The sequence below is a fragment of the Podarcis tiliguerta genome, assembly GCF_965153285.1.
Source record: "Podarcis tiliguerta genome assembly, chromosome: 2".
NCBI lineage: Eukaryota > Metazoa > Chordata > Lepidosauria > Squamata > Lacertidae > Podarcis > Podarcis tiliguerta.
The window spans coordinates 83,320,158-83,335,276 of NC_139535.1; the positions used below are offsets into that span (position 1 = coordinate 83,320,158).

General features: G+C 46.1%; 1 protein-coding gene and 1 long non-coding RNA gene across 3 annotated transcripts in view; one reads left to right on the top strand and one right to left on the bottom strand.

Moving 5' to 3' along the window:
• Positions 1–5,809: 5,809 nt before the first annotated feature.
• LOC310671985 lies at positions 5,810–9,635 on the bottom strand. Its single transcript, XR_014508332.1, has 3 exons — positions 9,235–9,635; positions 7,926–8,125; positions 5,810–7,392 (listed from the first exon to the last, which is right to left on the bottom strand). It is a non-coding gene; the product is annotated as an uncharacterized lncRNA (long non-coding RNA).
• PMP22 (peripheral myelin protein 22) overlaps positions 8,093–15,119 on the top strand; it is a 30,829-nt gene continuing 23,802 nt past the window's right edge. The window contains exons 1-3 of one of the 2 annotated variants that reach the window (XM_083428442.1): positions 8,093–8,417; positions 11,832–11,932; positions 13,217–13,316. In XM_083428442.1, coding sequence (XP_083284568.1) covers positions 11,855–11,932; positions 13,217–13,316 — 178 coding nt within the window. In that variant the 5' untranslated portion in view covers positions 8,093–8,417; positions 11,832–11,854. Of the gene's footprint in view, positions 8,418–9,896; positions 10,043–11,831; positions 11,933–13,216; positions 13,317–15,119 lie in introns of those variants that run through there. The other variant, XM_083428443.1, reaches the window with a different exon arrangement.

Here is a 15,119-nt window from a genome sequence, read left to right on the forward strand (position 1 = left end):
AAATTGTCCCGTTAGTGCAAAAACTTCCACTTGTACAATGAGACTTCATCTCTGTCTCCTTTTTCTCTGTGTCCCCCACATGTGTTTTGGGGATTTCCCCAACCTTCTGGAGCAGATGGAAGTGGGCACCCAGGCAGAGGCGAGAGAGCAAAAGTCCCATTGCGCAGATGGAAGCCCTTGCACTAACCATTATATGGCAATTTCATTGGATAGCTATCATATTCTCAATGGGCAAAATTGAGGCTTCTGATTTTGTGTGTGACAGAGGGAGGCGATATTTATTTCCATTTGGTTTTCCAGTAAACAAACAAACAAACAAACAAACAAACTGAAGTATTGTGCAAGGGAGATGTTTATCTGACTTGTATAAGCTTTGTGCAACAGTGATGTAAAAAGGTAAAGGTAAAGGACCCCTGGATGGTTAAGTCCAGTCAAAGGTGACTATGGGGTTGTGACGCTCATCTTACTTTCAGGCTGAGTGAGCCAGCGTTTGTCCACAGACAGCTTTCCCAGTCATGTGGCCAGCATGACTAAAGTGCTTCTGGTGCAACCGTGACGGAAACCAGAGAGCATGGAAACACCGTTTACCTTCCTGCCACAGTGGTTTGTATTTATCTACTTACGCTGGCATGCTGTCAAACTGCTAGGTTGGCAGGAGCTGGAACAGAGCAATGGGAGCTCACCCCATCACGGGGATTCAAACTGTCAACCTTCTGATCGGCAAACCACATGTCCCTTTGCAAGAGTGATAAAGCGGTTTTGTCCTAGGCGTCTGCATATATTCATTTATTTATTCCTAAGGATCAATATAGGGATGTGGGTGGCACTGTGGGTTAAACCTCAGAGCCTAGGACTTGCCAATCAGAAGGTCGGTGGTTCAAATCCCCGTGATGGGGTGAGCTCCTGTTGCTCGGTCCCTGCTCCTGCCAACCTAGCAGTTTGAAAGCATGTCAAAGTGCAAGTAGATAAATAGGTACCGCTCTGGCGAGAAGGTAAACGGTGTTTCCGTGCACTGCTCTGGTTTGCCAGAAGCAGCTTAGTCATGCTGGTCACATGACCTGGAAGCTGTACACCGGCTCCCTTGGCCAAGAAAGTGAGATGAGCGCCACAACCCCAGAGTCGGTCACGACTGGACCTAATGGTCAGGGGTCCTTTTACCTTTTACCTATGTGCCACAAGTGCAATCTCTAAAATAATCCCTCCGGTGGACTGTGTGGAGAATGTTCCTCCATGCCTAGTTGCTGGTGGGTGCATCTGCCACCCACCAAAAACGTCACCGTACACATGGCATGCTGCCCACCAAAAACACACATGCAACCTTTCACCAAGTTCTGCACCCGCAGCAACTGTGACTATGTAACAGGTTATTTTTCCACACTGAGGGGAAATGTGGATGGAATGCAAAGAGAAAGTACAGACTGACGTTGCGATGCCAATGACGTCCTGTGAAAAACCTGTGTGCATGAACAGGACTGCTTCCCCAGCAAACTCCCATCTGCGACATGTACGGGCTGGGATTGTGATGCCAATTCCTTTATGCGGGCACAATGAAAAGCAAAAGAAAAGGGAAACCTCTAGAAGAGTGCATGCATATTCTAGAGAAATTGGTTCTTCCACGTGTCTGGGTATGTAAGCATGTCTCTGTTGCCAGTGTAAAATCGGAACAGCCATGCCCCCTAATGCATTCTCACTGCTGAAGGCAGGCAGAATAGCTTTCCTTGTGGCTTGTTCACATGATTAAAAATATTTGGAGGCAGCACAGTATTAAAATCCCTGGAGCTATAATGGAAACCACATGCGTAATAAATATGTCCAGGGGCCCCAGTCTGCTTCGATCACTTTGCTTTTCAAGACAGAAAAAGAAGAGAGAGAAACCTTTTGTCTGAGACAGGCTAGCGGGCGGGATGGGATCTCATGTATGCATTTCCTTCTCATTTCCTAATCTATAAGATTGTGCCAGAAGAGTCTTCCTTAGCCCCAGGCTACACTGAACTTATGTTTAGGTTTTGCATATTTCTCACTTTAAAAGCTGTGTTTGGCATAAGGGGAAGAAAGGAAGCTCACCTTGGCCAATTTCTTCTGGATAAAGGACAAGACGTAGCCTCTCTTTGCAGCACACATGCCATATGTGTAGTTCCTCCGTTAGGATCTAAATGTTTCACAGTTTGGGCATTCATTATTGGTGTTTTTATTTGAGGAGCAAGTATTCAGAGTTCATAATGTGATGCTTCATCGGAACAAAACTAAGGCACTCTTAAACACACTTAGCCACTGAATAACATGAGGTCCACCTCTGCATAACTATGCCCAGAAGCACACTGGTAATAAATGAGCTAGCAACTCAGTTTATCCAGCTACAAAATAATCTGCATTGCATTTTGGAGCTTCCTTAACCCATGAATAACCCTGGAACAAGGCTGAACTCAGGGTTTTAGGCATTAGGCCAAGAACAACATATTTTGGCCCAGAATTTGGCTGTCTTTAAACTGTGCCCCAAATTAGCTGCCTGATGAGGTGAAGATTTCAGACTGCCTCATGATGAGGCCAGCATTGGCTTGGCCATAGAAGTTGCTGCAGCTGTGAGATGTCAGCTCACAGATTAAATAGCTTGTGTACATAGGCTTTTTCTTGTGAATGGAGGGAAGAGGGGGGAAATGGTCAAATGTAACATGCAAAATGGGATCAAAGGCTATTGAAACGTGGTAACTGGGGTGCTTTCCCACTGCGACTTGCTGAATCAGCTCCCTCGTGGAAGGCCTGAAGTGCATGAAGTGGGAGGTGAAGGAAACCGAATGCTGGCAATCCTCAACGTGTGTCAAAGCACATTGTTGCAACATACATCATTTTTAAAGACTGGAAGCAGGTTTTTTTTTCAAGGTTTTTCCACCCTCAAAGGAACATAGGAAATTGTCTTATGCCAAGTTAGACCATTAGTTCATCTAATTCAGGGTTTCCCAAACTTGGGTCTTCAGCTCTTTTTGGATTACAACTCCCATCATCCCTACCTAGCAGGACCAATGGTCAGGGATGCTGGCCAGCGTTGGTGAGAAGTGGAGTCCAACAATATCACCACGTTGGCTACCCCTGGTGTAAGGAGCAGTTCTATGAACTGACTGAGACTGAATCGACTGAATATATCAGGTGGATCTGTGACTTGGAGGTATAGATAGACACCTGCCATTGGTTCTTCCTGGTCACTGAGTCATGCAGCCTTGAAGTGATCCTAGAGACCCAGATTAAGATGCTGCTCCAAGTGTCTCCACCAAGTAGCCTGAGGCCTTTTCAGAGGCAGGAGGACACACCCAGACCATGGAACAGTCCCTCGGACAGGCTCAGCTGGCGTCTTCTTTATGGTCTTTTTGTTGCCAGTTAAAGACCTTTTTATTCACTCTTTTCAAAGAATCATAGTATTGTAGAGTTGGAAGGGACCCCACGGGGTCATCTAGTCCAACTCCCTGCAATGCAGGAATCCTGCCCACCAGCTGCCCCTGGGTAGGCTTGAACCACCAACCTTCTGGTTAACAGCCAGCCACACTGACCCAATAAATAACTTGCAATCTAGTTATCTAGTCTATCAATGACTGGTCTATATTATGTTGTATAGCTATATCCTCTTTTTTTATTTGCTAGTTTTAAAATTCACACACACACACAAACACACACTAGAACAGGCACATCCAATTTCCATGAGACTGCGATCTACTCCCACTATAAAAAAAAACTGGCAGTGATCTACCCATCAAAGCTGTTCAGTTTTTCTTGGGGAGGCTGAGCCAAAGTTGTTGAGCTTTTTGGGGGGAGCATCAGTCAAAGTTGTTGAGTTTTTTTTAATGGGGGCGATTGGGGTCCTGCAATTAACCAGGATCAACCAGGGACACCCCACAATCAACCAGTAGATCACAATCGACCTGTTGGACACCCCTGTTCTAGAAAATGCATGTTGTTGAGCACCTTATACAAAAGCAACAAATAAAGAAATGGCAAATCACACTGCAGAAGTATCATATCAGGATGGGGAGGGGCGGCTGAATTACGGGCCTGGTTTGGGTGTGATTGCTGCACCAGCTTCAAGCTAGGGCATTGACTTGCCTCTCTACCGTCTGTCCTGGACAGTGTGAGTGGCAGGGCTGTCAATACAGTGGTAGCCTGGCATTTCACTAAGTCCTATCAGACAGTGCCTGGGGATTGGATTGTGCCCTAAATAGCTATATGGGTGTGTTTGTGTGCGTGCTTATTTTAAACATTTAATATTGATATCCAACCAGGAATTAAATTCTAGTAAGTCTGTGCAATGCCTTCCTCGCATGTCTTAATGCTGCATACAAAACAATCTCAGCTGATTTCCCCCTACAGCAGCAGCAGCAGCAGCCTGGTATCTTGCTGGAAATCCCAGTCAGCGCAGTCAAGGGGGACAGGGTTGTTGGCAGTTGTAGTCTAGCAACAGCTGGAGGGCACCAGGTTGGGGAAAGCTGCCCTACAGCAGTCCCTCTTCCCTCGCTTTCAAGCAGCTGCTCTGGACTCTTAGTTAGAGGCCAATTACTCTGCACAACACTAACGCCAAGAAAGTGGGCATTGTACATAAGGAACAAAGTGCCTACTCAGTCTTCGAAACAAACTTCACTTTATCTGCACATCATTAGAAACTAAGAGTGCTTGAGTTCTTCCCCCTGGAGAGCACATGCCCATGTTTGGAATGCCTTATGGATGGAATACTTGAAGTGAAAGGGTGTGTGTGTGTGTGTGTGTGTAGGGAAAGGAGGAGGAGAGAGGCAGCTTCTTATTCAAATAGATCTTGGATAGTAGTGCTGATAAACTTTTGGGGGAGTTTTTGGATTCATTAATCTTGCATTTTTATGTTGTGAACCGCTCTGAGATCTACGGATGAAGGGCAGTATACAAATTTAATAAATATGAATAGTAGTAATAATAATAAAAATTCAGATCAGAACCTGCTTCTACCCTGATGAACACATGATTCAAATGCACACCCTAAGAAAACTCTGATTTGTATAATAATTCACTAAAAGCAACACTGAGGTTGCTGGATTTTCCACGGCACTTGGATGTCTCCTCATTTGTCTCTCTAGCAATTTACTTAAACCAAAGATCCTAACAAATTGTGAACTGAAATGTATGATCAGAAAGGACATAAGAAAATATTGCCGAGGACTTCCATTGACCAAAAAAATGGTTAGGCTTCCAAGGTAAGGGGGGGGAGGCAAAATCCAAAAAACACCTGCTTTTCTAGTGTCACTCATTGCATTGGGGCATACCCCATGAGTATATATCCCTGAGTATATGTCATTCAACTCTGCTGGTGCTTACTTATAAGTAAGTTCAGTGAAACTTACTCCCACCCACATAAGCATGCATAGCACTGCAGTCTTCCAGACTATTGCACAACATCATAAAATTGCTGAGCTGGAACAAATGTGAAGGCCACCATACCATTTGTTCAGCATGATTCTCCATTTCTGCCTTCTCCTACATGATTTGCTGGTACTGTATTATCCATCATGTTCTGGATGGCAACAAAAAGCATGGGAGTAGCCAAGATTTTTGTTAGGGGTTTTTGTGGTTTTTTGGAAATCCAGTTGTTGAGCTTTGTTGAGCTTATTTTTTTAGGAAATCAAGGTTGCTGAGCTTTTCTTAGGAAAACACGGATAAAAAATACCCCATAAATAGGACATTGCACTGGACAGGCTTCTGCAGGGGGCGGGGGGCAACCTCAGATAATTGAGTACTTTCAATGCTTTTGAATAATATTTGTGGATCCTGCTGCCCTCCCCCCCCCCCGTTATTTTTATTTTTGGACTGCTCTTTTTTGCAAGCATGGTAGATCACAAAAGGTGTATGTGCACATGTAAACAAATACCCATGGATCTCAGGTTTCCTGGGCTTGGAGCAACACCCACACACAGAGCTGATGTTTTGCGCAAATCTGCTAGATTGAGAAACTTGTATTAAAAAAAGAAAGAAAGGTTTGTGCTTACAGGTAAACAGATACCAGTGTGGACGCCCATAATGACCTCAGGGAAGGCCAGCCCACCCATGAAGTGGTGTGAATTAGAAGCCCCCAAGTCAGCACCCTCATAGGCACCTCCTGCCAAGCCCCCACCTCTGCCAGAGAAGCGGTGCCAGTATAGGTGCTGATCTCCTGCAAGGTCTTGCAAGATGTCAAGGAGAGCAAAAGATCTCATGAGATTTGGGTGAGATATCGAAAGCTCTTTCGCGGAATTGGTACCCGTGCCAGCACTGCTTCTCAACAAGCGGCGGAGGTGACTCAGCACGTGGTACAGCTGCAGTGCCACCGACAGGTGGCGCAGTGGTGGTGAGCGTCTCACGGGTGGTGGTGCAGCAGAGCTGCGTGGCACTTCTTGTTTTGCCTCAAAATGGGACGTACCTCAGGATTCCAGAACTTACAGCTGTCAGCCCAAGTGGGGCTTGATAGTTCAGGGAGGAGGTACATGATTCCTCAGCTAGAGTAGGCTCAGGACAGGTGAGGGTCACATGCCTCATCAAGCTCAGAAGGTATAAAATGAAAGCCGTTCTGGCCAGGCCAGCAATTTGGATTGGAGCCACAGTGTGGAAAGAAAGGATGAGTTTTCCCTTTTGGGATCTCCAATGTGGTGTGCCCAGCCCCTACTCACAGTAGTCCTATGTTGTGAAATGTGGTGTTTGGGGGTGGGGTTGATTGGGATACTGCCTGTTTGTTGGTGATGGGTTTTTTAAATATATATACCTGTGGTCAGTGCTATTTTTATAGAAAAAGATGTACCGGAAATCAACAGAAACACCTTCCTTGTTCTCCTAGAATGCGATTGGTGCCCACCTGAGAGGTGCCGGAACTGCGGTTCTGTGAGTTCCGGCTGAAAAAAAGCCTTGCCCATGGTAATATTTTGCTGGATGCTGTCTCCCTCCATGCCCTCTACTTCCATTTTGTTTGCATCCGCCCAAAGTAAAGGCTGCAGCCTGCCTTTTCCCACAACCAGGTGCTGAAGGGACAATTTATGGTATTTCTATTTTTACAATTAAAACAGCTCTTTTAGACAGAAATGCATTTGCGCAAAAGAGCAGTATTAAAAATAAAAAGTTCCCCTTGCCTACAAAGCTGGACAGAAAACACATTTCGCAAAACAAACCTCCCTTGTAAAAGATGTGTGTAAAAGATGCAGGTAGGGACAGATGAACCAAACCAGATTACATCTTCTGAAGTTAAGTGAACAAGCTATCTATCTAAAAGGACTTTTCAGTATCAGACATTAAATTGGTTACGAATGGACTGAACAGTGGGCTAGGACCTGGGCTCAGATCCTAGCTTTGGAAGTGTTGGCTATCTTCTGTCCATCTTCCTCAGCAGCGAAGAAATAAGCCTCCTTCAATAAGTTGTTCCTAGGATAAATAAACGTGATGCAGTCTGTAGAGTGGAATTAACAAATTCCGAATTAACACCCTCCAAACTTGATGGCTTTTAAACAGAATCTGCAAGTTCCATTATCAAGCCCAGAGGATACATGATGTTCCACGGCAGGGATAGATCTGTGATTTTCACATGGCAGCAGGCATGGCCAGTATTTTGATGGTTCTTTGGAGGAAGGAGAGAATGAGGATCACTGTAAATGTGACTTTCCCCTCTTCTCTCCTGTTTGACTGAAGGCATCTCCTGCAACCAAACTTACAGGTGTTAAGGAACACACATCTGCCCCATCTCCACCAAGGACATAATCAGCCAGTCTTCGGGGATGATGGCACTGTGGCTTGGAAGAGAAACCCTTGTGCGATCGAAATGCAAAGCGGCGAAAGTCCCTAAAGGCTAATCATCTCCCATTCTTACAACCAGGTGAGCTAAACTGATGTTGCAAATCTATTCAGTGAAGCCACTTATTGTATGGCCCGGGGAAAATCAGAGCCCCTGGTTCCATCACCTTTAGCACTGAGTCCCAGGACACCTTGTCCGCTCTCCTTTTGCTTCGGTCTTTGAACGACAGCTGTCAACGGAATGATTGACATCGTTCCGGACTTTTCACCCAGCCTTCCGACCACGGAGATGTCAAGCCGGCCACTCCCTCGCGGCGGAGTAATCCTTTGCTCACCCTAAATAGGCCCTGCGTGCTGGCGATGTTCCCTGCCGAAGGATAAAGATAGAGAGGCGCTGCCCCTTTAAATAGTAAAGGGTGTTCTCTCTCAGGCCACCATGACATATCTGGGCGTTGGAACGGGGGCTGAATAAACGGGGCGAGCACGAGACCTGCGGATGCAGTAAAGGGTTTGCAACCAGCGAGGGCTCACTCGGCGCGCACAGGAGTTTAGAGACAGATCTGCTTCTGTCCGAGATCCAGCAACTGGAGTTTAATCCCACCTGGCTCTCGCTTTCTAGGGAATACTGCTTGGAAAAAAGAGCAAGCTCTTTGGCCTTGGTAAGTTGTTTATTATTTTCATTATTTATTAATTAATAAACGCTCAGATCCAGCAGACATCAGTATTGGGACAGCCTTTCCTCTTAGAGGCTTGAGGGTGCCAAAGATTCACGAGGAGCACAACTTCGAAAAACGCGATGGCTGTTCTCTTAATTCGGATTGCCACCGATACAACACTCTAGAACTGATGTTAGATTTCCACTGCTTCGGTTACTATGGGCGGGAGGTGGTGGTGGTAGGAAGACAGGTGGCAGAGGTCTGTCAGGTATGAAATCCTAGCAATGCAATCAGTTTAGAGGGTGAGGTATGCTACCCCCACCGTCGGATTCCTCTCTGGGTGTCAGGTGAGCAGTACACAAATGCAGATAAATGAAATCGAGAGAGGAACAGATGTGCAACATAGGCAACAACAGGTTTTGGGGTGAGGGTGGCCGGGACAAACCTGAGCCTTCTGGCCCAGGAGCGATCGGACGCAGCTTGCTCTTGCACGCATCAGCTGGGGGGGCGGCACAGAGCGGTTTAAAAACCCACCGGGAACACGCCAGAAATCGAATCAAGAGCAGCTATAAGGAGAGTGTAGGGTAGCGGTCTCTTCTCGGGGTTACCGATGGAACGCATTGCGCGTGTGTTGTGTGCCACACACCGCATCCTACCCCAGTGAGACGAGCCCAGTGTGGAAAAGGAGGCGCTTTAATGGACTTTGGCGTGGATGGACTGTGTTGAATCCGTTGTGCCTAGCTGAGCTCCCTAGGCACGTCAGGCCGTCTTCCTCTGGATCCCCGGAGCTCACCAGCGGCTCCATCGTAGCTGCGCCTACCTGGCGATCGCGCCCCCGTCCTGCGCCCCTCTCTTCGAGGGATTTGCATCCGCAGCCATCCGAGGACGACCGGACGCGAAGATCGCCGCCGCCTCTTGACCCGCCTTGCGTTTCAGCAAGGAACATCGCTTTCCCAGGACCGGAGAGGGGAGAGTGATTGTACCGCGGGACCACGATCTTTCCCATGCCCTCCGCCATAGCAGCCAACTCGTAGGGGCCTTTGCCCCCCCCCCATATCTGAGTTGGTGGGCATTGCTATTCCTATGGTGTGGGTGCCCCTCATTTTGTAATCAATTATCTGGGGCGGGGCTTACCTGGGCCCCCCAATATTTTATTCAAGTTGGCACCCCTGCCTTCCGCTTTTCCACTGGGGATGAGAAAGAAGGAAGGAAGGAAGGAAGGAAGGATGAAGGAAGGAAGGAAAGAAAGAAAGAGAAGCCCAGAAGAGAAACTGTAGTTATCCGGGCTTGGATTTCTGGGGCCCACGATCCAAGGCGGCCGCTCCGTAGGCAAAGCGATCGCCCGCGCGCTCTCCCTTTTCCTTTCCCGTCCGGGAAAGTATTTATAGACGGCCGCCCGTTTCTCCTGCCCGTCGGTTTACGCCGGCGCCCTGGACCCGCCCTGCTTGGCGTCCGGCCACCATTGGGCGTTGTTCTTGGGGTCCCGCCCATTCGCGGGCTCACTCGATCTTCGGACGGGGAGGCACGCGGGCGCCCGCATTCGGCTCGCAGTCTCCGTCGGAGAGAGCGAGTGGCCAGGTCGCCTGCCAGAGGGAGTGCGAGCTTTTATTTTAATTTTTTGCAGACCAGTAAGTAACCCGCCTGTCTTCCCAGCGCATTCTTTTACAGATATATATTTGGGGTGGAGGGGAGCAAGAGATTTTTCCACTGAAGCGCCCCCTGGGACCTCTTTTCGCAACCGGCCCCATGGCCCCTCTACAGTCCGTGCGCGCACTCTAGATTTGGATTATAACGTCAGCAGCAGCCCCACCCAGCCTTCGACCCCTGGATGCGGGACCCCACTCGACCCAGCTCCCCAGAAAGTTTATCGGGGGCTCGCTGCGTGTTGATGCCTGTTGCATTGAACCCCACTTTGTAGGACTATTGTGTCTAGCGGTGAGAGTGGGGTGGAGAGCTCTCCCCAAGGCTTCGCGCCGCTGAGAAAGTCCGCTACTCCAGGCTGGGGCTGATATAATTAGAAACGGGTTGAAACATTTTAGCACGTAGATCTTTCCCCCTCCTCTCCTCCCCCCGCCGGCCCTGGAAGAATTCCACTCCTCATAACAGTCGCTTGGCAGATTTTGAAGTGTGCGTAAAGGGGAACGCGAGAGAGTGCACGGCGCTCTTCTGTGAAAGAAAACTTGCCTAGAGAGATTTCTCCCATTTGATTATAAATACCCCCCCCCCAACTTTTTACAACAGTATTTCAAATAACTGATCCCCTGGTCCCTCCGTATCCGCAGGACTTGATCGTTGTGCCTGCTCCCCAAATTCCATCTCTCCCACAATTGGCCGCCTAGGAATCTCGCCCCCCATACACCCCAAAAAAGAGGGAAACGCATGGTGTTTTTTTTGGTGAATTTCATGCAATATCTGTATTTTTGTACAGTTTCCACATTCTATTTAGAAGCTGTGGGGGGAGATAGCTGGCGGGCTGAGTCTGCGGGGCTGGTGGTTTAATGGGCTCCAAATGTTGATTATTCAAGGGAGAATGGTGGCTTTGTGGCATAACGGTTTCCATTTCCCGCCTCCTGAGCCAGTGGAGGTCTAGTCCAAGCGGGGTGACTGTTTTCCTGCTTTATTTTAGATTCTTTTCTTTTCTGCTCTTTCTTAAGCACTCATTTAGAAAACAGATACTTGATATATGTATATATCACCTCATCATCTGCTGGCTGTTTGGGAGCAGAACGCAACCCCTCCCCCCCCCCCGCAATAAAATGGAAACTTTGAGGAATGTGATGTCGTTTGAGATTTTCCATATGCCAATAGTCACCATAAGTTTTCCAAATCTTGGGGGGTGGGGGGGTAGGGAGGGGAAGGAATCCAGCCCTGAAAAGGGAAATAATCTAAAAGATGTGATATTTTAGGGAGAGGTTGGAGGGGAGTTTCAGATCATTTATTCTGACCCCTTCAGCTCTGTTTGCCTTTTGATGGGTATGTTCACTGCACCAGGCTCTGGGTCTGGCTTATTTCAAATCTCACCCTTTACTTTCCAAACCTGCCAAATTGGTTGGATTTCTTCAGACATGCAAGATTAATTACTCCCTGCCCTGCGCCTATTGGCTAGATCTCCTAGTCAAGAAGTTTGAAAACTTCCCATCTGCCTCCACCTTCAGTGTACATTCTCTGCCCCCTCTTACATACATACACACACACACACACACACACACACACACATGATGTATATTATTTTTTCATGCATTTATTTAGCTTCATCAAACCATATGGTGTATATTTTCTGTCTCAGAGGCACCCTCTGCTGTTCATGTCTCAAAATTAGGCTTGCCTCATCATCCCAGTATTATGTAGAAGGCTGTTCACTGGTAACCTTTCTCCCTTTACTTAAATGTGTGTGTGTGTTTTATATTTCCCTTCCAGATCTATCCAACACTTTTGCCAAAATGCTCCTTTTGTTGTTGGGAATCATTGTGCTCCATGTTTCAGTGCTTGTCCTTCTCTTCGTCTCAACAATTGTCAGTGTAAGTACAAACACTCCTCATTTGTTTTCCAGTTCCCTTCCAAGCTGCTAAAGGGCAGGAGGGTGAACCAGAGCTTTTGAACTCTGGTCCTAACGTGCTCTGCCTGTAGATGCGATTCCATTGGAATCTGTAGAAGTTTACTTTGCATTTAAAAGTGCACTTTCTCCATTGAACTCAGTGAAAGGTCTGAGCAAACATGTTAGGCTTAGGCTGTTTTTGTTTGCAACCCCAATGCTTCTTTATGGAACTGATCACGATGGAGATCCAATAGCTTCTCATGAAAAAGGAAGCTGTTGCAGCCAAAATGGCTCCCAAATGACTTCATTGTTTGCGTCGCAAGAATAGCTGAAGAACCGTTTGTTTTTTTGGAGATCAGGTTTCTGGAGCGTGTGAGCATCTTGAAGCATATGAAACGTTTATAAATAATGTTAGTCTTTGCTAGTTAAAAAGAAAAGCCAAACTAGGAGAGTCACAAAGCTTTGTTAAATCTGAGCCAGAACTCTGTCCCATAACTGGTTTTAAGTTCTAGGGAAGAGAGAGAGCCTGAAAATCTACAGAGCACATTTCCCTCTCCACTAAGTGACTTGCCTATACAGTCAGCCACTACATATTCAGCATTCAGGAGAAAGAATTACTATGCTGCTGGATGCATTCACATTTCCATATCTATCTGTTAGCTAATCTGTTACCTTAGGCGGAGGTGTGTCAATGAATTCCTGATTGTAATCAATTGTGTGAGCAGCTTGTTTCATTTGCATGCTTTTCAGTAAGGTCTTACAAAAAAAGGGGAAAAAAGGAAAGAAAAAAACAGCCAATGGATGTGTTGGGAGTGGGAGGTGAGGCTTGGGGAACTGGATTTCCCTTTCCCTGTTGATTTGGCAAAAGCTTAAAGAGAGATATGTTTTCTTTTTCGTTGAACTCTCTCTCTCTCTCTCTCTCTCTCTCCTTTTGCAATGGATGCAAAGAACGAAAGTACAAAGCACTTTTTCTTTATTTGTCAATTTAAATAGGATTGTGTTTGTTTTTGTGTGTGCCCCCCCCCCCCCGGAAATAAGCTTTTAGTTATGCACAAAAGTTTTTTTTGTTTTTTTAAGAAAGCTTAAAGTCCCTCTTTACTGCTCAGGGATTCAGTTCAGTCCTTAAGCAAGAACAGACATGTAGATGAACTTGCACCAGGAAATGGATCGCTTTTAGTACATGGTTTCTCTCAGTGCTTAGTTTGTATGTGGCCCTGCTCCTTTTAAACTTCTCCTCCTCTCACTGTGTTCTGTCCTTCTCTTTCAGCAATGGCTCATTTGGGATGGGCACACATCAGCCCTTTGGCAGAACTGCACCCTCCAGGGGTCCCTGAGTTCGTTTCAGTGCGCCAAAACGTCCGCAGATGGTAAGGATTCTCTCACCTTCTCTTCACCTTGCCTCCTATGATACCTTTTTAGAAATAGATTGGACAATGAGCTAGTCCTCAGGGCCTGCTCTGAGTGCAGTTTGGGTGAAATCCTGCACCCCAGTCCCATCAGTGTGTGTGTGTGTGTTGCAGTGTTCTCCTCCATGTTGCTCAAGGGATGGCCATCTGCCATGGATGCTTTTGCTGAGATGGATGACCCATGGGATCTCTTCCAGTTCTATGACTCTAAGGACCTACATCTTCTGACTTCTTGCCAAACCTTTCAGAAAACCTAGAGTCCGATCTGTAACGTTCTTTTAAAAGAGAAAGAAAGAATTGGCCCACCATTCTTAAGATCATGTGAACTTACAGGAATGTGTGAAACTGCCTTATACTGAGTCTGTCCATTGGTCCACCTGGCTTGGTATTGTCTACCCTTGGAGCACATCTTCAGGGCTTCATGGATTCTGCTCTACCTGGAGATGCCAGGGATTGAACCCGATATCTTTTAAATGCAAATTATGTGGTCAACCACTGAGCTATGGCTCTTCCCCTTCTGTTGCCTGGCTTTCTGATAGAGAAGAAAATATTATTAGCCATGAATAGTTAATACAGAGATGGCTGCTTAAAGCATAATCTTGTGTATTATGTACTCTGGCTACCTACCCACCCACTTCTGCCTACTCACCCGCTCACTACTTGACATAAGCTTATGTCAACATATAAAATCTAGCCTCACTTGCTGTGTTTTGAGTCTTGGTTGTGAATAAAACCTGTATAGGTGTCACACTCTTAGTGGCATAATGGACAGCTCTGTGGGTCGGAATATTCTACAGGCTGGATCACAGTTGTGTTTTGAAGATAAGCTAGAAAGAACCAAATATATTTGGCACATTAAGGCTGCAGTCCTGTGCACACTTACCTTTGAGGAAGCCCTATTGTACACAGTAGGTCTTAACTGGTCAGTGAACATGCATTGGATTAATAGCAGGTAAAACGAGGATTCATGTTCAAGAAAGTCCCAGTGGAAATGTAAGTCGGCAACTTTCCTAACTTGCCACAGAGTTGCTGCTGGTTTTTGTTTCATCTCTAAGTATCCAAACATTTCTGCTTGCTTTTTTGCTTGCAGTTGATTTGTATTTGTTACTATCACTGCATACAGCTTGTTCACACATCTCAGGTTGGCTTGTAGCAAAATACTTCCATGGCTTAATGGCTAGAGGTATCTTGTTTCCACAACTCAGGAGTTGGATAATTCAGAAGTTGGTGAATCATAAATCTTCTGCACTCAAGACAATTTACACCACTGACATTATTATTAACCAATTAGATGTGAATGCTATGGAGAAAGGCTTATTGTAAGGCAACCATGATTCTTTTGCAGCATTTTATTCTTCCTACAAAAAGGAATCCTTTGCTAAGAGGCCAGTAACTAGTTAAGGCAGGAGTCTGGGAACACGCATAAATATCAAGTTTTCTCAATGGACAGATGGGTGCAACAGATATATTGACACCATAGCTATTATACTTGTTTCATGAATTGTCTGGAATTAGAGGCAAACAAGGAAGTAGTCAGGACCACTGATGATCTTCTCAAATTTATAACAGCAAAATACCATGCAGGTAGCAAAGACTCTTTTGAATCCAATTGACAGGATGAAAAAATGGCAGCTTAGATTTTGGATCAAGTTTGTATCACTGTTTTCTTCACTCTATATAATTTTTATAAATAAATAAATAAATTATGGAGCTAGAGAGGGTACAACAAAAACCTCCACAATTAAAATGATGAGGGGATAGACT